We start from the raw sequence: 23,235 nt of genomic DNA, 5'->3' as shown, positions 1-23,235 counted from the left end.
GTTGCGGAGCACAGGCTCCAGACGCACAGGCTCAGAGGCCATGGCTCACGGGCCCAGCCGCTCTGTGGCACGTGGGATCTTCCTGGACCGGGGCACGAACCCGTGTCCCCTGCATCGGCAGGCGGACTCTCAACCACTGTGCCACCAGGGAAGCCCCTGATTTCTTTCTTTTTATACATGAAAACTTGATTATTAAAATTCTGAAATCTAGAAACCCTATTAATTGGAACATTTTCCTCCAGGAGAAATTGTCCTAGCAGTTGCCAAACCTTAGACAAAAACAAAGGTTTGTACCATCTTCCTTCCTCCCTTGTTCTGTATTTCTTTCTTACTATTTGCACTTGAAATCACTCTCAGGTATCCAAAAATAAATTATTTCATTGCCACCTGCTACAAAGAAGAACACAGCCTAAGACGTACACTAATCAGCAACCCTTAAAAGAATGGAATACATGCCTTAAAAATCCTGCTACACAATTACAAGTTGGTTGTGTGTGAATCAGACATTATTGCTTGGGCAGTAAATACAGTAATATGTAATTCAGATGTATTGAAGAATAAAGTATTTATTTCTTGAACATACCTGAAGTCTGCACTCTTCAAGCATCTGAAATTTTAAATAAAAATAAACAAGCTATGCCATCTTGTTTTCTTGATATCTTGACTTTCTCATGAACAGCACTGTGAACTATACCTTAAATATAAATTTAAATTTATAATAAATACATAAATTTAATATAAATTTAATTTAAATTTAACACTGTAAATATAAATTTACAGTGTTGCTCTGAGCACTGCTTCAACTTTCCTAACTTATTACACCAGTGGTTTTATGTCAACAATCTATGATACTCTGACATAAACTGCAGCAAGATCTTTTTTGACCCACCTCCTAGAGTAATGAAAATAAAAACAAAAATAAACCAGTGGAACCTAATGAAACTTAAGAACTTTTGCACAGCAAAGGAAACCATAAACAAGATGAAAAGACAACCCTCAGAATGGGAGAATATTTGCAAATGAAGCAACTGACAAAGGATTAATCTCCAAAATATACAAACAGCTCATGTAGCTCAGTATCAAAAAAAAAAACCCAATCAAAAAATGGGCAGAAGACTTCAACAGACTTTTCTCCAAAGAAGACATACAGTTGGCCAAGAAACACGTGAAAAGATGCTCAACATCACTATTTCTAATAATGCAAATCAATAGTATAATGAGGTATCACCTCACACTAGTCAGAATGACAATCATCAAAAAATCTACAAACAATAAATGCTGAAGAGGGTGTGGAGAAAAGGGAACCCTCTTACACTGTTTGTGGGAATGTAAATTCATACAGCCACTATGCAGAACAGTATGGAGGTTCCTTAAAAAACTAAAAATAGAATTATCATACGACCCAGCAATCCCACTACTGGGCATATACCAAGAGAAAACCATAATTCAAAAAGATACACGCACCCCCAATGTTCACTGCAGCACTATTTACAATAACCAGGACATGGACGCAACCTAAATGTCCATCAACAGGGGAATGGATAAAGAAGATGTGGTACATACATACAATGGAATATTACTCAGCCATAAAAGGAACGAAATTGTGTCATTTGCAGAGACGGTGATGGACCTAGACTGTCATACAGAGTGAAGTCAGAAAAACAAATCTCGTATATTAACACATATATGTAGAATCTTGTAAAACGGTAAAGATCATCTTATTTGCAAAGCAGAAACAGAGACACAGATGTAGAGAACAAACATATGGATACCAAGGGCAAAGGGCAGGAGGTGGGATGAATTGGGAGATTGGGATTGACATATATACACTATTACGTATAAACAGATAATTAATGAAAACCTACTATATAGCACAGGGAACTCTACTTGGTGCTCTGTGGTGACCTAAATGGGAAGGAAATCCAAAAAAGAGGGGATATACATATATGTATGGCTGATTCACTTTGCTGTACAGCGGAAACCGACACAGCAGTGTAAAGCAAATATAATCTACTTAAAAAAAATCTATGATAAAGTACAAAGCATTACTTTTTTGGTATTTTCTTTGACTCACTCTTGGCTCCTGGTTCCTGGTTCTGAGTTTGAAGTTCCTAGAAGTCCAAGAATCAAACTGGTACCACCACATAAAAAATATAAAAAAATAGAAAAAGTTTACTACTTGCATTATCCCTTTTATACAATATCATCCTGATGCTTCCAAATGTGAATTTTTCAGATAACTGAAGTATACATTTTTAGTTTGATACAAATCTTCTGAAAAATTTATTCCTTACTAGTCTTGTTTGGCAGAGTAGAATAAATTTAACTGTTTCTTGATTCAGGAATTGTTATGAACACATATTATTACACTAGCCATGTCTTTACCTTAGGGTTTTACTATACAATGCAATCTACCCAAACACTATGTAAGCCTTGATCGCTACAGATTTAAAAAGAATTTTTGGCGTCTTCTGTTAGTAGATCAATGTACTTCCCTGCTGCCTAACATCCCCTGCCCCTCACTTGGCCATATCTAATCTGGCCTGGGTTTGGAAATCTGATAACTAAAGTTGTTATAGTAATGTATTCATTATGTCCGTTAAAGTTCTGCATGAGATTTGCAGGGCCCTCCCAAGAGGAAAAGACAATAGCTTCTGCTTATAGACTGTGGCATCTATATACATGGCATACATTGCTTCTTAGTGTTTTTGTAAGCTTAAATAACATCTTAATTATGTTTTCGATTTTAGGTCTTCCTACAATTTCCTAACATTTATTGCTTAAAAATATTTAAGTAAAAAATGTCCCTAAATCAAATTTTAATTTCCATACATGTCTAGAGCAATGGCTACAAATTAACATGAAATTTGAATTGGTGTTCTTTGGCAGTACGTTCAGAGAAACGGTGACCAGATCTTAATACCAGGAATTATGAAGAGTTGCCAATATGTTTTCTAGTGAGAAGCATTTACTTTCCATTGTTCATCATTATAAAAAGGTTGATAGTTCAAACAATTTATTGCTGTTTTATAGCATACATAATTAAATGAAGAAACATGTTAAACTCAAGGGAATTTTTAATAGGTTACTTGCAATTGTTATTGCAGGCAACAACTTGTACATGATTTTATTTCCAAATCCACAAAAAACAAATTTTATACAAATCAGCACTGTAAAAATGTCAATTACAGCCCCAGAGGCTTTGCTGGCAGAATAATTGTCTAAATTCTAGGATATGGGAAACAGGTTTTTTTCTGGACTCTTTTTTTTTTTTTCTTTTTTTTTACAAAAAAAAATTTACAAGTGAAATGTTACTACAAAACTTTTTATAAGGAATTTTTGCAAAACATTTACATTTTACCATCAACTATTTCTGTTTTAAAATCATTATGTAGATTTAATACCCTATGCTGCACATCAATTTATGTGGGATGACAACTTAGTGACATGCATAAAAAAACACCACAAGGCATTAAAATGAAGACTTAAATACAAATATTGTTGCAATAAAACAGTTATAAAATTGAAAAATAGGACCTAAACATCATGCTTATCTAAGTTTGACAAATTAACTTTTTCTCCTAGATTACACACTTTTATTACTGCTCTCATGAGAGTGTGATAAATAATGACTTAACATCAAGTTCTAATGTAATCAGCAACACATACACAAACTAACCAAAGAAAGTATACTGTAAGAAAAAACTATTCTAACACTGGAGTTCTACCATGATAAATACATAGCTTTGCACTGATAATTACAATAAAGAAAAGTTTTATAACAGTGGCAAAGGGAATGAACAGTGAAATGTCATTAAACAAGACTCTACTGCACATCTGTGCCCTATTACTTATAACAGCTATATCCCACTGAGTCAAATAAAGGACACTGAAATTTACGATTCTTATAAGACAGAAGAGTGGATTCAGAATGGTATGCAGAACAGACTGTCAAAAGATTTCTAATTTCAGTGGTGAAATGTGCACCTGCTAACACAAATTAATATATTTTATATGCTATAAAGCTATCCAGATTCAGTTTGTTAAATTTATAATAGGCCTCATTGTTGATTAAAATATAACTTCGATTTCTGAGGAGCATACATAGGTATGCATTAAACTTGGTTCATGGAATAATGGTGCAGAGAGCTCATACTCGGTATTAACAACAACAAAAAGTGTCACTCTGAGGAAACATGATTCAAACATTACGAAAGTTTCTTTGCATAAAAAAATTTATAGCACTGATTGTGTAGCATAATGATAGATAAAATATATATTTGATGTTTCAGCTCCTATATAATAAAATTAAAATTAATACTACCAAATGCTCCTCTGTACCAAACAAAGCAACAAACTGATTCTGATGTTTTAAAGCCAGATACATCAGTTGTTAAGAGTACGTTAAATAAAATATACAAAACAATTTACAAAATCCAACTAAAATTTAAAGACTTTGTTACAAGTCTACAAAAGCTTTAAGAAACTTGAAATTTATAACCACAGTGTAAAAATTTTTTTTCCTTTAATCTCAAAGCTTTTTTATACAAACTGAAAGCACAAAAGACCTTCAGTTTTATATAACGCTACAAAGGGCTGGCCTAAAGTGTACATAGTGTAAACAGTGATCATTACAGTATTTCTCCTTCATCAAAAATACAAGAAACATCACAATTTCGGAAGAGAATTCGCATGAGTAGTACTTTTCCTGAAATAATAGGGAATGCAAAAGAAAACATACACCTATATTCAAACAGTCCCCAAACTAATGGTGTTAATAAACCGAGCAGTTAAAAACTTTAGTTTTCAAATGGTCAATTCCAATTCCTTTATAATTCTTTGTAAATATATTTTTAAACTATGAAATATCTTCCTAATATTTAAGCTACTGGTATACTCCCAATTTTTTTATATGAAATTTTTGGCCATCTTTCCTATTAAGACCCTTGTATAAACAATGAAATACATTTTTTCTTTAGTCACTTAATTGACTGAAATTATTCTGATTTTTAAAAAATAATTTTTATTTCATAGTATCACATCTGTTATATATTTGTTAGGCTGTCTTCTTAGGGAAAATTCAGTTATTGGCATAACATAAAGACATTACTGTGTTATAAATTCTTAATCAGCCTCTAACACAGTGCTAGAAATAAAACAGGATTCACTAATTTTTAGTAAAGAGGAAAACAGAAATTGTAATGTAGTTAAAAGATAATTTTCTGCTGGCCTTAAAAAAAGTGTGATAATTCTTTCTTTGGCTACCAAGTCAAAGCATAAAGAATTTTGCACATTGTCAACATAACTCATATTTACAGAATATGAAACTACAGAACAATTTAAACTCTATGCAAATATTTCCAATATAAACATTTAAAATGAACTTTGTGGTTCAACTTAGGGTTAGGAATATAATCAATCCTAACTTCAAAACCTTACCTGTTAAATTGCCTCATTTTATTTTTCTGAAGCTATTATGAGTTTTGTATTCCCCCCAGTATTTTCCTAAGGTTTCAATCTAAAATTTAACCTAAGGTTTAGCTCTAAGTTCCTCTTGTGTCTCCAAATGGAGAAAGTACTTGGACTTCACTGATTGTCTGCATACACACTACTACAATGTAGTGGTAATAAAGATCTGAGATGCCTCTCAGATTACCTTTTTGGAACTTATCTAATTCAACTGTTGAAGAATTTCTAATATTTAGAAAAGACGGCCAAAACTATTTTCAGTTGATTTTCCAAAAATCAAGCTAAAGAAATAAAGTATTATCTCTATCATCAGTTAACTATTTGTTTTCTGTGCTATTGCAAAAAAAAAATAAATCCACATAAATTATTACTGACTGAATTTATAACAAAGTACTTTCAAAGAAAACAAGTCCAATTAAGGTCCAGCCTGCAAACTACTGAGGTCTGTCATTTTAAACATGTTAACACATGATGTTAAGAGAGGGGAAGATTCAGTTTAAAGATTATGTGATAGATCTCCAAATAACTACAACGTATAATATGGAGGAAATACTTTTCTATCTGTTTCCAGTACATCAGTTTGCTTTTTATATTTTTAAAAATTCAACACTTCATGTGCTGACCCAAAATCTTGGGAATACTTAAAGAAGCCAAGAATGAAAACATGATTTCCTACTTTGTAATTCACCTGACCAGCCCATTTCCAGATTTTCAAATGTGTGTAAACTTAAGTGCAGCACTAGAGGTCTCTGTTATAAATAACTTTTCAGAATTCTTCCATGTTGGTTGAAACATTGGGAGTTGCTGGGTTTGAATCTTGAGAAATGGCTGCAACTGTGACAATTCTTGGGGAGCCAAGCACCTCTGTTACAGATGAGTCCAGTTCTCCGGAGGTAACAATGGCAAGAGCTGTCCCACCACCTTTCTTGTTCTGGTGCGTTTTGACATGTTTGGAGAGATGATCACTCCGCATAAATCTTTTAGAACATTCCGGACATTCAAATCTCTTTTCACCTAAACAGAAAAACAGTAAATGAATAGTAATTCACTTTATCTAAATGAAATTATAATTTAAAATAATTTCTTTTCTGGTCATACTATACTTTTGAGTAGTTGCAAAATACTTCCATGTTTTTACTTTTTATTTTATTATTATTATTTTGTTAACTTTATTTTTTTTTGCGGTATGCGGGCCTCTCCCGTTGCGGAGCACAGGCTCCGGACGCGCAGGTTCAGCGGCCATGGCTCACGGGCCCAACCGCTCCGAAGCATGTGGGATCTTCCCGGACCGGGGCACGAACCCGTGGTCCCCTGCATCGGCAGGCGGACTCTCAACCACTGCACCACCAGGGAAGCCCCATGTTTTTATTTTTAAATGCCATTGAACACACAGTGCAGTACATGACTTTAAAGTCATGATTCTGCTAAGAACTGAAAATAAAAGCTGTTTCCTCAGTTTCCTTATCTACAAAATAAGAGGGTCTCTAACAGATGATCTCAAAAATCTCTTCCAGGTATAACAATACATAATGTTCAAGGCTCATATTCGCCCTTCCTTAAAAACTATTGTCTGGGTTTTGAATATAATGCCTAGAGGCAGGAAATACCTTAGAACTACTTCAAATAAAATCAGTTAATAATTTTGTAGTGTACTGAGTTTCTTCACAAAGCAAAAATGAGAGTGAGGCAAACACTACATTTCAAATTTAACAGAGTTTTTAGGTCTTGCAGAATTAAGACTATTAGGTTCTGGTACATGGAGTGATCCTTACATATTCTCTCTCTAAGTTATAAGATAGTTCTACTGGAGCTAACTACTTCTGTATTTTAGAAAAAAGTCCTTTTATTTTTGTGTATAATGGGTGGGGCACAAAAAATTGGTTAATTGGTATATCGTCACGTTCATAATGTTTAAACTATTAGCTTTAGTCCTTCCCTTAAAATTGTTACTTAAGGGAAAGAAGCAATGTTTTCCCAGTCTGAGAGTAGAACTTGGATAAGAAAATTCAATTCAGCTGACTTCTTTTACCTGGCCCTGCTTTTGACTTACTCATAGAAAATCTATAGGTTCAAGTTTGCCCGTGTCAGATATTATCCCCTATTCTTTATATGTTTGTTTTATTTTTTAAAAATTGCATTTGAGGTGTCTAATTGAAATTTTCTTTCTCTTTCAGTCTTGAAAAATTAAATGAAAGGATAAATAAATGGTTGAGACAAAATTCTTAAAGATATTAAAAATAAAGGTGGGGCTTCCCTGGTGACGCAGTGGTTGAGAATCCGCCTGCCAATGCAGGAGACACGGGTTCGAGCCCCGGTCCGGGAAGATCCCACAAGCCGCGGAGCAACTATGCCCGTGAGCCATGGCCGCTAGGCCTGCGCGTCCGGAGCCTGTGCTCCGCAACGGGAGAGGCCCGCATACCACAAAAAATAAATAAATAAAATAAATAAATAAATAAAAATAAAGGCTGTTAAGGTTTAAGGTAAAACAACTTGCATCTTATAAATGCTAACAGCCAGACAAGGGCTAAAAACAATTAAATGAGGGTTTATGTTTAGGATCAATCTTGAACTCTTTTATCTTTCAAGTTTCCCATTTTACTTCAAAAGAAAAATTCTCAGTGTACAAATTTAAAAGCTGGAAGAAATTTTAAGGATCTTATTTTACATTTTCATTTTATAGATGAGTAAGTTGGGGCTCAGAAATTAATTAATTTGCTTGGGAATCATACAATTTATTAATATCAGAGCAGAATTCAAGGCACCTGGTTTCTAGTTCAGGCTTTTTGTACTAAATCACCTGTAGTAGAGAACTCTGTTCTTTTACAGCAACAGTGGCCAAGAATAATCAGAAAGAAATCAGGTAGTGATGGCTTGAAGGCACGAGATCATTCAGTAAACACTGAATCAATGGGTGATTAACTTATACACATTGGCTGTTTAATAAACATTTGTTAGCTGTGGTACTCACGAGCTCAGTCATTTTTCAACAAATATTTGTGGAACATCTGTAATGTGCCAGGCACTGGTGATACAAATCTGAACAAGTCAGTCTCTAACTTTAAGAAGACTCTGTTATCTTGAGAGAGTCATTTGTAACCACATGGAGCTACAGGTACCAAATGAGAAAGAAATTCAAGTCCCCACCTACTCACCAGCAAACTGTAAGATAAATGAGAAATGATGGGGACATGTTTTGTGTGTGGACTTTCTAGTCTACTCCTAACAGGTGCGGGTATCCAATTAATTTCAAGCAAGGAAAGTTGAATAAAATCTCAAAATAAGTAAATTATGTTGTACAATTTAACTATCATTAGGGGAATGACGTTTCAGTTTATTAACCTTTTCCACAAAGAAGTGTGTTTTCTGTGGTGTAAGACAATTTCTAAATCTCTTACCTCGTAGCAAACATTATCATTATACTTTATAATATATGGATACAGGAGGTACAGGGTTCTTGTACTAACTAAATACACTATCTTTTTGTATTTATATTTATAATTATTTTAATTATTTTAATAATTATTTTTAGTAGGGTTAATACTTTTTATAATTAATGCAACTAATTATCAAAACTGTAGATATTAGTTACTTATGGTGGGCAAAATGTCCCAATCCCCCACAAAGATGTCTGTGCCCTAATCCCTGGAACTTGTGAATACATTTTATTACATGGCAAAAGGTTAACAAAGGGAGAGTGTTCTGAATTATCTGCGTGGGCCCAATCTAATCCCTTAAGTTCTTAAAAGGAGACCGCTTTCTTCAGCTGGAGTCAGAGAGACGCAGCAAGAGAAATCAGAGAAATCAGAAGTGTGAGAGGAACTTGACCCGCTGTTGCTGGAGGGGTGCCACGTGGAAAGTGTGAGAAGGAACGTGGGTCACCTCCAGGAGCAAACGCCAGCTCCACTGCCCCCCTGCTGACAGGCAGCAAGAACACAGGGACCTACGCCCTACAACAGCAAACGCTGAATCTGGCTGACAGCGTTAAGTCTGGAAGCAGATGCTCTCCCAGAGCCTTCGGGAGGGAACACAGCCCAGCCAACGCCTTGATCTCACCTTTGTGAGAGGCTAAGCAGAGGACCCCGGCTGAGCCTACTAGGACTTCAGACTTAAACAAACAGTGATATAAAAATGTGTGTTATTTTAAGCTGTTAAATTTGTGGTAGTTTGCTGTAGGAGCAATAGAGAACTGATAGTTATATAAGATATAGTCTTGAAACAGGTAAAGCCTAATTTAAAAAAATTACAGCTGATCTGTTACATGGATCAAGATCTGTGAAATATCTGCATCACAAGTATCAAAAGCATATCAAGAAGAAATTCCAAATTTTATTTGTCTACGAAAATCTCAAGGATGTAAGCAAAATGATTTTGGTTTAATACACTGAATATAGGGGAAAAAATGCTTATTTCACCTAAATTATTAATAAAATGCCAAGCTGTATTATACAACTATTAAAATATGGTAGTATTTGAAAAGGATTTAAGTAGAAGATTCATATTTAGAAATTATGTAGATTATTTCCTAACATGATATTAACAGTAATTTCTCTCAGAAAAAAAAATCTGCTGAGATTTTCAAATGGAATCATAGACTTGAAAGAAAAAATGGAACTAAATCAGATCTTTTAAGCTTTATGTATTTGAGGTACCCATCAAGAGCCAATTATCTAGCTGCCATAGTTCTGCCTACAATCTCATTTTCAAAGTGTTGCCCTCAAACTTAAGCTAATGTAATATATAAAACATACTTTACGGACTACTGATGTTATTTCTAAGTTTGTCATTTGATAACATACCTGCATATTAATCAAATAAAGTAATTTCAGGAGTGAACTGAGGGACTATATTAGTTTCCAAGGGCTACTACAAAAAAGCAAAATCAAAAAATCACAAACTGGGTGGCTTAAAAACAACAGATATTCACTCTCTCACAGTTATGGAGACAGATGCCCCCAATCAAGGCGTCAGTAGCGCAATGCACCCATCAAATGCTCTAGAGAAGAATCCTTTCTTGCCTCATCCTAGCTGCTGGTGACTTCTGGCAATCCTTGGCATTCATCGGCTTGTAGGTGCAGCTCTCCAATCTCTGCCTCTGTCTTCACATGGCCTTTTCCCCTGTGTCTCTGTGTCTTCTCCCTTTCTTACATGGATGCCATTAATTGGATTTAGGGTCCACTAGGTCCTAAATACTAGGCACTAGGCATAGTATGACTTCATCTTAATTCATCTCATCTGCAAATAACTATTTCCCAAGAAAGTCACATTCACAGATATTGGGGATTAGGACTTAAACATATCTTTCTGGGAGACACAATTCAACCCACTACAGGGACATTTTTAAATGTCTGGAATTTATTACAGCTAAGTAAAAAACACACCCTTTGCTCAATGAATAACTTCAACTAAACATCCATTTGTAGCATATATACAATTTCTTACCAGACTTTTATATATAACTCACTCTACAGAAATCATATTTTGATTTGTTCTAAAAAACCTCATTATTCAAACTGAGAAACTTGTAGCCCCTGGATCCCTCCAATGTCTATCAGGAGGGACCTATCAGTCCCTCCTGGACACTCTCCCTTACCTCCTCAGCCTAGAATATCTAAATGAATCTTTTCATAAATACACTCAATTCTCCTCTATCATTACCTGTGGATAAAAGCAAATTAAAAGGGAGAGGATTGATAATTTGAGAGAAATTATATGGCTTAAATTTTCTTGAAGTAGAAGACAGAGTAAGGGGAAGTTAACTGGGAGTGACAAGGGAATTAAGAAGACTAAAGGAGGTTTAGGTAATTGCGAAGGTAATGAGGAAGCTGAAAAAAAGAATAAGATTGATAGGCTGTTCTGAGATACTGGCTGAGATCTGAGACCATAAATTTGGAGATATCAAATGTGCATTATGAGTAATTTTTCATTTCTTCCTTCAGCAATTATCTACTCAAATATAGAAGCCCTTTGGTCATTTCATTATCAACACTTTTTAAAAAGGCAATCTTATCTACTCTAATGGTTTTAACTATCATCTATAAATGGATAGGTACATCAAGATCCAGATTCCTAAACTATGAATTTAACATTTCCAAGATGTGCCATAGAAACTATCATTCAACATGTTGCAAACAGAACTCATTAACTTTCCAATCCTTATAATTCTCAGAAATAAAGGGGAAAAGTCCCCCAAACTATGAAAGAGGTAATGTCAGTAAACATGGTGATCTTCCAAAAATCCACTCCTCTGTTGAAGGAATCAGAAACTGGGAAAAAAAAAACAAACAATCAAATCAACCCTTTCAGACTCTGGAAACTAATCAAGGGTTCCAGTAACTCAGGGAGTGTTTAATAAAGAAAATGGCTGAATTTTGGTAAGAAGAGCAAGTTTTGTGCTTGCCTAGTTCCATTTTCTACTCCCCAGCAGCCTGGTAGTCACCAGAGGAAACAGAACAGAGCTGGAGCCCTTTCAAAACTTCTTTCCCAAAGAATCATCATTGTTTCTTTGGAGGATCCCACTTAAAACACTTTTGTATTTAACCTTCCTTGGAAGTACCCCAATGCAAAAAGTCTTATTCCAGGGGTAGAGAAGGGCATGTGTTTGTCTAAAACAATTATAGGAAAGTGTTTTAACTTCATGGACGTCCAAAACAATGAATAATACTTGGGCCAAACAATAAGCAGACTAAAGAAAAAGCTTAAAAGAAAAAGCTGACATACTCCTTGGAATCTAGAAGGCCACATACATGCTTAGGGCTGTGAGTCTACTCAGGAAAGGGCTGAGAAGAACCGAACTCCCACTTATGCCTATCCTTTGAGGCTCTGCAAAAGCAGAAAGTGAAGACTATGGTAGCATTATCAACTGTCTGGCTGAGTATTGATGGGGGCTCCAACATGCACACAAAGCCTCTCAGCAAAGAGGGAGAGATTTATTGGTCCTAGGTTTTTAAAAGAATATTTGAAGAAATGATGGCTGAAAACTCCCCAAATTTGAAGAAAAACATTAATATACACATTGAAGAGGCTCAGTTAACTTCAAGTAGGTTAAATGAAAAGAAATTCACACTGAGACACAATAATCAAACTGTTTAAAGTGAAAAACAAAGACAGAATCTAGAAAGCAGCAAGATGGAAGTGACTCATCATCTACAAGGGATCATCATTAAGAAAAAAGCTGATTTTTTTCATCAGAGATCATGGAGGTGTGAAAGCAATGGGATGATATATTCAAAGAGATAAAAGGAAAAAAACCTGTCAATCAAGAATTCTATATACAGAAAAATTATCTTTCAAAAATAAGGAGACATTAAGATGTTCCCAGATTAATAAAAACTGAAGGAATCTGTCATTAGCAGATCTGCACCTATAAGAAACACTAAAGGGAGTCCTTCAGGCTGAAATGAAAAGACACTAAATGATAACTGGAATACACATGAAGAAATAAAGAACACCAGGTAAAGTAACTACATAGATTAATATAAAAGACAGTGTAAATGCATTTTTTACTCATTTTTCCCATATCTAGTTTAAAACACAACTGCATAAAACAGTAATTACAAATCTGTGTTGATGGGTACAGTATATAAATATGTAATTAGTGAAAACAACAGCAGAAGTGGAGGCAGAGCTATGTAGGAGAAAAGCTTTCGCATGCAATTGAAATAAAGCTGGTATTAATCCAGACTAGACTGTTTTAAGATGTGAACTGCAATCCCCAGAGCAGGCAACCACTAAGAAAATAACTTAAAAAAAATACATACATACATATATATGTGTGTGTGTGTGTGTATATATATATATATATATATATATATATATGCATACATATATACATATATTAAAAGAAATTACAAGGTATTTAAAATAACACATGAGCAATATGTGTTTAACACAAAATGTCAATAATGGAGAAACACAGGAACAAAAAAGATAAAAGACATGAAGACAAATAGAAAACAAATACCAAAATAGCAGAAGTCCTTACCAGTAACTGCATTAAACATGAATGTATTAAATACTCCAATCAAAAGGCAGAAATTGACAGACTGGATTAAGAAAAAACATGATACAACTATACGCTTTCTAGCAGAGGCTCACTTTAAATTCAAAGACATGAATAGGCTAAAAGTAAAAGGACAAAAAACTGATACACTGTACAAATAGAGAGTCAGAATGGCTATATTAATACTAGAACAATAAGATAAAAATTACTACTAGAGACAAGGAAGGATACTTTATAACAATAAAAGTGTCACTCCACCAAGAAGATATAACAATTAGAAACATATATGTACCTAACAACAGAGCCCCAAACCATAAGAAGCAAAATCAACAGAATTGAAAGGAGATAGACAATTCTACATTATACCTATCCCTTTCCTGCATTCTCCATTTCAACTGGTAGTAGTCATCATTGGTACCTTTCATCTCTCTTCTCACATCTAATTAATCACCAAGTCCTGTCAATTTTATTACACAAACATCTCTTAAACTGGTCCCAAATATACCTTACAACTTCTGTTTTAGTTGGTATCTTACCAAAAGTCCTTACTGTCTTTGCTGATTGGTCTCAAAATTATTCCCTATAAATTTATCCTCCATACAAATACTAAATGGTCTAAAATGAAAAGGTGACCATCTGATTATCTGCTGAAAACTTTCAATGGTTCCTTATTTCCTATGGCTGCAGAAAAAAACAAAATCAAATAGTACATAACATCCTACTGACCTCTGCCTACCTTTTTCTGTTTTATCTATTGCCACAAATATCATGGTTCTCAAACACTGAACTGCTTGTAGGTTCTGACATATCATACTTTCTTTCTTGTATGAGTTAGATTCTAGTCCAGGTGACTCTGCTCCACCTCCCAGTCATATAATTTTAGGCAACTTCTCTCTCCAATTCTCAGTTTCTTCATTTTTAGCTGGGAATAACAGAAATACCTATTTCATGTTATTGCTCAAAGGATAAAATGAGAAAATGGATTTTTAAAAAGCATTTAGAAACCCAGCACACTGAAGGGGATCAGATATGTTAACTACTACTGTTACTGCCTGTCTGAATTTGTTTACTCTACTGCTTCCATGGCTCATTCATCCCCATTACTAAATAACTCAACTTGGCTCAAGGAACTAAGCTTGAGGCCTTGATAAAGAAGTCAATCAACCTGTTAAGACTTAAGTTTAGTCCTTATTTATAAAATGATGGAATTGCACAAAATCATTTTCAGGAGTCCCTCTGGCTCTAACTCCTGTCATTCTTGATAAAGAGACATGTTGCAAGACATTGAGACATATGCATGAGGATGAGCAAGAAATTCTTTGGATTGTTAAAATAAAAATAAACTAGAAAATCTCTCTCCCTTTTTAGACTGCAATTTCGCAAAGATAAGAGTTGTCTCACACTTCTGAAAATGTTTTAATTTACATACAGTAAAATTCATTCTTTCGGCTACATAGTTCTATGAGTTTTGATAAATGCATTAAGTCACGTAGCTATCCCCAAAATTCAAATGTAGAAGAACTGGCTGTCACTTCCAAAAAATCCTTCATTATGTCTCTTCAGTCAAACTCCCTCCTCCATCACACACTAAAAAACAATGATCTGTTCGCCTTTTGTATAGTTTTGATTTTTCTATTACATCATACAAATGGAATCATTCAACAGGTAGCCTTTCAATGCTGGATGCTTTCACTTAGCATAATGCATCTGAATTTCACCCATGTGGCTGTGTGTATTAGTAATTAATTCCTCTGCATTGGGGAAGAGTACTCCAATGTATGGATATACCACAATATTTCATCCATTCACCAGCTGAAGGACATTTGGGGTGTTACCAGTTTGGGTGATTATAAATAAATCTGCCATATATATTCAAAGCTGGAGTGAATACTTGGGAGTGGATGCAAGATTATATGGTTAAGTGTATGTTTAACTTTTATAAGAAAATTCCAAAATGTTTTCCAAAGGTGCTGTGTCATTTTGCATTCCCACCAGCAAGGAAATTCCAGTTGCTCTGCAATCTCCCGTGTACTTCTAATGGTCAGGGTTTTGGTGTTCTTGTTTTTCTTTTCTTTTCTTTTCTTTTTTTTTCTGTACGCGGGCCTCTCACTATTGTGGCTTCTCGCGTTGCGGAGCACAGGCTCCAGATGCGCAGGCTCAGCGGCCATGGCTCACGGGCCCAGCCACTCCGTGGCATGTGGGATCTTCCCGGACCGGGGCACGAACCTGTATCCTCTGCATTGGCAGGCGGACTCTCAAACACTGAGCCACCAGGGAAGCCCTGGTGTTCATTTTAGCCATTCTAATAAGTGTACACAGGTATCTTGTTGTGGTATTAATTTGTATTCCCCCAAATAAAAGATGATGTTGAACATCTTTTCATGTGCTTATTTGCCACATATATAATCTGTTTAGTGAAGTGTCCAGATCCTTTGCCAATTTTTAAAAAGTGTACTGTTGTTCACATACTGTTGAGGTTTGAGAATTCTTTATATATTCTAGATAAAAGTACATTGTCAGATGTATGATTTTCAAATATTTTCTTCCAGTCTGTGTCTGGTGTTTTCAGAATTTTTCACAGAGCAAAAGTTTTTAGTTTTTATGAAATCCAGTTTATCAATTTTTCTTTTATGGATTGTACTTCTGATGTTGTATTAAAAACTTTGGTCTAATCTCAGGTCACAAAGATTTTATCCTATACTTAAAAGGTTTTACGGTTTTAGGCTTAGATTTAGGTCTGAGTGATTTTGAGTTAGTTTTTTTTGTTTGTTTGTTTGTTTGGGTTTTTTTGCTGTACGCGGGTCTCTCTGTTGTGGCCTCTCCCGTTGCGGAGCACAGGCTTCAGACACACAGGCTCAGCGGCCATGGCTCACAGGCCCAGCCGCTGCACGGCATGTGGGATCTTCCCGGATAGGGACACAAACCCATGTCCCCTGCATCGGCAGGCGGACTCTCAACCACTGCGCCACCAGAGAAGCCCTGAGTTAGTTTTTATAAAACATATGAGGTATGTAGGTCAAAGTTTCTTTTTTTCATGTGGCTGTCCAACTCTGCCACATTTTGTTGGTGAGAACTTCTGCCTTTCCTTTTATTGTAAGCATGCTTACCTTTACTCCACGGATGATGGTTATAATATCTGCTTTAAAGTCTTTGTCTAATAATTCTAACTTGTGGATTATCTTGTATCATAGTCAGATACAGAATATGTTGAGTAATTTTGGATTGTATCCTGGACATTTTTTAAAGTAAATTTATTTATTTATTTATTTTGGTCACGTTGGGTCTTTGTTGCTGCATGCGGGCTTTCTTTAGTTGCGTTGAGTGGGGGCTACTCTTCGCTGGGTGCGCAGGCTTCTCATTGTAGTGGCTTCTCTTGTTGCGGAGCACAGGCTCTAGGTGTGCGGGCTTCAGCATTTGTGGCACGTGGGCTCAGTAGTTGTAGCTCACGGGCTCTAGAGCGCAGGCTCAGTAGTTGTGGCGCACAGGCTCAGCAGTTGTGGCTCACAGGCTCTAGAGCACAGGCTCAGTAGCTGTGGCACACGGGCTTACTTGCTCCGCAGCATGTGGGATCTTCCCAGACCTGGGCTGGAACCCATGTCCCCTGTATTGGCAGGTGGATTCTTAACCACTGCCTCACCAGGGAAGCCCTATCCAGGCATTTTTGATACTGTGTTGTGGCGACTCTGGGTCCTATTACAAATCCTCTGGAGAATAAATTTTGTTTTAGTGAAACAAACACATTTAGGTTCACGTGAAAAGTTCTATCTTGCCTTCTTTGGTCAGTAGTTCCAATATTAATTTATTTTCAAATACTTTATTATGCTCTTTGGGTCTGCCCAGCACATGCTAGGAATTAGGTGATGGTTTGTAAGACAGGTCAGTCTCTGAGGCCCATGCTATGGTTCTTTGGGGCTGTTCCGTGCATGTGCAGTTTAGGGGTGAGTCCAGAACTTATTTTGTTCCATTCACAAAATTGAGGATCACCTTTTATAGACCTCTCCAAACTTTCCCTCATACTCTCCAACCCCCAGTGTCCCTTGTCCCTTTTCCTGGTTTCTCTGGCGAGAAAGCCAGAATTCTTGAGGCTTCCTTTATTGTCCTACACATATATTATGACTGGCATTGCCTTCAGGGTGAAATGACAAGAGAGAAAAATAAGTGATTCCCCTCACATTTGCTGGAAAACAAGGGCTCAGTATTTCCTGGTCCCTCTAACCAAAGACATGGGTATTTTCTCAAGTTTTTAGTTGCTTATGCTGCCACTACTACAGTGCAACTTACAAACAGAGCTGGCCTTGGAGTACAGGGCCCCTTTGCTCAGTTCTCTTGCCAGATATACATGGTTTCTCCTAGAGTGTTTGCTGCCTACACCTGCTATTCAGTGCCCACAGAGCCAAAGCTGGGAGAACAAAGAGGGAAAAAATCCTGTGAAACTCAGTTGTGTTATGCATTGTTATACAAATTTGATTATAACAAATTTCTTCAAATTAGGATAGAGATTATCAAGGAAGAGGATATATTCTAGAAGAGAGCCAATCTCTCTTTTGCAGAACTCTGTAGAAGTCTGGAACTCAAAATAATGGGAGGGAGACATGGAGCATAAAACAGTAAATTGAAGCCTATACATGGAATGTTAGCCCTACTATCAAAAAATTGGGGCAAAATATTTGAGAATTTGTATCTAAAGAAATGTGATCCCACACTGTATTACTATATATTGATAATTAGGTATCTTCCAATATAACACACAGTGCTCAAACCCAATTTCCTAAAGAGAAAGCCACCAGCTCACAATCCTTCACTTAAACATATTCATCAATCATCATCTTCATCTACTTGAACAAAAGCCAGGGATCACTGGACAGTGCAGGTCAACCTACAACCTCAGAAAATAGACCAAAAAAAAAAAAAAAAAAAAAAGACTTTGGAGGAAACAGACTTCCAGTAAGCTCCTGCATTTATACAATAAGAAGCAATAAAAAAAGAAACAATAAAAAGCAATCTTGGAAATTAAAAAACAATTCAATAGAAATATCTGAAGCTAAAGTTAAGGAATCTCATTGAAAATACAAGAAAAGGTAAAAATACAGAAAAGAAAAAAGCTGTAAAAAATAAAAATCAATATAGGGAGTCCAACATACATCTAGTAGGAGTACAAAAGGAACAAAAACTAAAAAGGGGAGAATGAGCGACTTCCCTGGTAGTGCAGTGGTTAAGAATCCACCTGCCAATGGCGAGCCCTGGTCTGGGAAGATCCCACATGCCGTGGAGCAGCTAAGCCCGTGTGCCACAACTACTGAGCCTGCGCTCTAGAGCCTGCAAGCCACAACTACTGAGCCCGCATGCCACAACTACTGAAGTCTGTGTGCCTAGAGCCCGTGCTCTGCAACAAGAAAAGCCACCACAATGAGAAGCCTGCACACCACAACGAACAGTAGCCCCCACTTGCTGCAGCTAGAAAAAGCCCACGTGCAGCAACGAAGACCCAATGCAGCCAAAAATAAATAAATAAATAAATACTTTTTTTTTTTTTTAGTTAAAAAAAAAAGGGCAGAAGAATGAGAGATTGGGTGTGGGGTGGCAAGGGAGGACTCAGAGTTGAAAAGTCCAACCAGAACTGCACTATAAATGAAAACCTATGCTTACATATGTAATTATGAAACTAGTAGAATACCAAAGATTAAAAGAAAGTTCTTACAGTTATAAAACACAGGATGAGGCATGTCAAAAGGACAGAGGAGGCAATCTGAAACACCTTTCAATGGCCAAAAACAGAACAAAGTGAGCAAGATACGAAATACAGGAATACCTGGTTTTATCATACTTTGCTTTACTGTGCTCTGCAAATATTGTTTTTTACAAATTGAAGGTTTGTGGCAACCCTGCATCCAGCAAGTCTGTCAGCACCATTTTTCCAACAGCATCTGCTCACTTCATGTCTTTGTGTCACATTTTGGTAATTCTTGCAATATTTCAAACTTTTCCATTATTTTATATTTGTTACGCTGACCTGTGATCATTGATGTTACAACTCACTGAAGGCTCAGATGACGGTTAACATTTTTTTGGTAATAAAGTATTTTTTAATTAAGGTATGTACATTATTATTTTAGATATGCTACTGTACACTTAATAGACTACAGTATAGTGTAAACCTAACTTTTACATGCACTGGGAAACCAAAAAATTCGTGTGACTGGCTTTACTGAGATATTCACACTTCATCGAGGTGGTCTGGAACCGAACCCGGAATATCTGAGATTTGCATGTAACGCTGGGATTGGATCATAACTCGATAAATAAATACTCATGAATCCATACCATAGTGGTAAAAATAAATGTCTGAATAAACAAATAATTGGGGAAGAAGATATAGATAGATCTTCCTTATATAAGAGTCACAACTAAAAATTGTACAAACAGTGAGGGAAATAGAAAATGACCTTTAGTACATCACAGTAACATCACACAGAACATCACATTGTATCTGCAGGCAAGATACAGGTGGGCAGGGCGATGCACCACACCAGCAAGAAAGTCGCCACGGACTCCGACATCCCACGGACGATATCAGGTGTTCCCCACCCTTAATGGTCCCAGTCGTTTCTGCACTGGTCGTGGGAGGTGTAGGAGGGGCTCGGGTAGACCCAGAAAAGCTGGATATGGACTCAGTGACCTTTAAGGATGTGGCTGTGAACTTCATCCTGGAGGAGTGGGCTCTACTGAATCCTACACAGAAGAAACTCTACAGAGATGTGATGCAGGAAACCTTCAGGAAGCTGGCATCAGCAGGAACAAAATGGGATGATGATGACATTGAAGAGCAGTACAAAAACCAGGGGGGAAAACCAAGAAATCATATGACAGTGAGATTCTCTGAGCGTAAAGACAGTAGTCCACGTGGAAGAAACTTCAACCTTACTCCACCTCTCGATCAGAACAAGAAAACTCCTGGATTAAAAACATGTGAATGCAGTGTATGTGGAAAAGTCTTCATGCATCATTCATCTCTTAATAGACACATGAAATGTCACACTGAACACAAACCTCAAGGTTTTTAAAAAATATGATCAGGGCTGTATAATACATATAAATGTAAGGAAAGTCGGAAAGTTTACAAATATAACAGTTCCTTACAGAGGCACAAAAGAACTCACACAGGAGAGAAACTGTATGAATTCCAGCAATGTGGAAAAAGTTTCAGTAATCATTCATCAAGGTTTCCAAACACATGGAAGAGTTCATTCTGGAGAGAAGCCCTATGAATATAAGCAATGGGGTAAAGGTTTACGTTCTCAAAAAGGTTTCCAAAAACATGAAAGAGATCACACTGGAAAAAAACCCTATGAATGTAAGGAATGTGAGGAAGCATTCATTAACCCCAGTTCTCTTCAAATACATGAAAGGAGTCACAGTGGAAAGAAACCATATGTGTATAAAACATATTGTAAAGCATTTAGTATTCCTAGATAGCTTCAAGAACATCAAAGAACCCATACTAGAGAAAAACCCTATGAATGTAAAGTACGTGGGAAATCCTTCGCTTCCACTTAACATTCAAATGCATGAAAGAGCTCACACTGGACAGAAACCCTATCAATGTCAGAATGTGGGAAAGCCTTTGTTTGTCCCTCAGGCATTTGAAGGCACAAGAGACTGCACACTGGAGAGAAACCATATAAATGTGAAGAATGTGGGAAAGCATTCAATAATCCCAGTTCTCTTCACATACATGAAAGGACTCACACTAGAGAGAAACTATGTGTGTAAAACATGTTCTAAAGCATTTAGTATTCCCAGATATCTTCAAAAACATGAAAAAACCGAACTGGAGAAAAACCCTATGAATGTAAAATATGTGGGAAAACCTTCAGTTCCACTTATGTTCAAGTGCATGAAAAGAATTCACACTGGAGAGAGACCCTATAAATGTAAGGAATGTGGGAAAGCCTACATTTCTCTCTCAGGTATTCAAAGACATATGAGCCTGCACACTGGAGAAAAACCATATAAATGTGTAGAATGTGGGAAAACATTTATTATTCCTAGTTTTCTTCAAACACGTGAAAGGACTCACACTGGTGAGAAACCATGTGTGTGTAAAATATGTTCTAAAGCATTTCGTTTTTCTAGTTCTCTTCAAAAACATGAAAGAACGCACGCTGGAGAGCAGCCTTATGAATGTAGGAATGTGGGAAAGCCTACATTTGTCTTAGGCATTCAGAGACACATGCATACTACAGAGAAACCATGTAAATATGAAGAATGTGGGAAAACCTTCTCTGATCTCTCTACTTTGCAAAAGCATGAAAGGGTTCACTAGATAATAAATCTAGTTTTTAAAGAGCCTAGGAAAGACTTCAGTGGGCCCACATACTTCTATGTGAAAACTCTCATGAGAAACAAATATAAATGTCAGCAACATGAGGTTAACTTGATGGAAAGTAATCCAAGAATAATGTTTTAGAAAATCTTCAATATAAAAGACTTGTTATAAAATTTTATAAATATGTGTGTTTACTAAGGATCTTTATGAAAGTATCTTTCTTGACATTGGATTTGTACTAGTTACCTTCAAAAATGAATATTCAGGTGAGGTAATTCTGGAAGTCATCTTTTAATAATAGTTCATAAGGTTAAAAAGTAGCAATTTTTCCTTTAATCAGATAATGATATTTTCTCTTTCCATTTTTAAGTCTGTTGGACCTATGGGTGATTGTAGTTTTTTTTTTTTTTTTTTTTGACATCTTTGTTGGAGTGTGGTTGCTTTGCAGTGGCTTGTTGGTTTCTGCTTTGTGACAAAGTGAATCAGCTGTAAATATACATATATCCCCATAAAGTGTAGTTCTAATATGCAATTAGGCTTGGTATTTGTTGGGATTTTCCTACTGGCCTTGGGTGGCAGTTCTCGGATATCCTTAATCTATTATATACACTGTACCTTTATTACAGAAAGATCTTTTTGGGGGCGTGATAAGTACAGGTGCCTTTTTCCATTTTCCCTACTATTAAATACTTGGAATAATTTTATCTGTATGGCCAGGTTGTCAAAGGGTATACATTCACGTAAATTATGTTTTTCCATTTGCTTCTTCATTCCTTCTGACTGGTATTTGGTGAACAGACTTTGAAGAAGAGAGACTTGTGATAGGACAAAAAATCTAGAGTTGGAGATATCCTGCCTGTGAGTAATATTAGGACCTAGACTTCCCACAATCTATCCCCTTTGTGGTTCCATGTTAGAATTCACCAGTAGCATCACCTGTGTGCAATTTAAAGGCAGATGAGAAAGCATACTTCAGATTTTGGAGCCACCATGCTGGGAGAAAGACAGATACATAGGAGGTTCGAGGACACCACCTTTCATCCTATTTTCCAGATTCTGTGCCTTTGTATTCAACAGTATCCTCAAAACCACCACCAACTGTTTGATTCCTATTATCAGAAGTGTAGTTTTCCTCTCATGTCTTCACAATTCTACATAAAAATCTGTCAGAGTATGAATTTTTCTGTGAGGTGTCCTGTGTCCAGTTGGAAAATAATCCAGAATTTCATGGTTGGGAGTATTGTCCGATTACCCTTCTGTAAATTTATAGTTTCATCATGTCTAATTTGTGTAGGAAACACCTTATGCTGTTAACATTGTTAGTGAGTACGTTTTCCTGATCACCATGACATTCACAATGGTGCAGCGATAAACAGGGACATGGGAGTCTGCTGCATTCTGCAGTGGCTGCCTTGACCCACTCCTTCTATGTGAGAATAAG

The 23,235-nt window shown here is 36.3% G+C and overlaps 1 protein-coding gene and 1 pseudogene across 2 annotated transcripts in view; one reads left to right on the top strand and one right to left on the bottom strand.

Annotated features, from left to right (window-relative positions):
* Positions 1-3,059: 3,059 nt before the first annotated feature.
* SP4 (Sp4 transcription factor) overlaps positions 3,060-23,235 on the bottom strand; it is a 74,651-nt gene continuing 54,475 nt past the window's right edge. Inside the window, exon 6 of one of the 2 annotated variants that reach the window (XM_059073944.2) lies at positions 3,060-6,483. In XM_059073944.2, the coding sequence (XP_058929927.1) occupies positions 6,236-6,483 (248 nt within the window). In that variant the 3' untranslated portion in view covers positions 3,060-6,235. Of the gene's footprint in view, positions 6,484-10,289; positions 10,333-23,235 lie in introns of those variants that run through there. The other variant, XM_067042642.1, reaches the window with a different exon arrangement.
* LOC136794811 (zinc finger protein 709 pseudogene) lies at positions 20,115-21,112 on the top strand (annotated as a pseudogene).

This window comes from Kogia breviceps, chromosome 9, assembly GCF_026419965.1.
Source record: "Kogia breviceps isolate mKogBre1 chromosome 9, mKogBre1 haplotype 1, whole genome shotgun sequence".
In the NCBI taxonomy this organism is placed as follows: domain Eukaryota; kingdom Metazoa; phylum Chordata; class Mammalia; order Artiodactyla; family Physeteridae; genus Kogia; species Kogia breviceps.
This window is presented reverse-complemented; position numbering and strand designations above follow the sequence as displayed.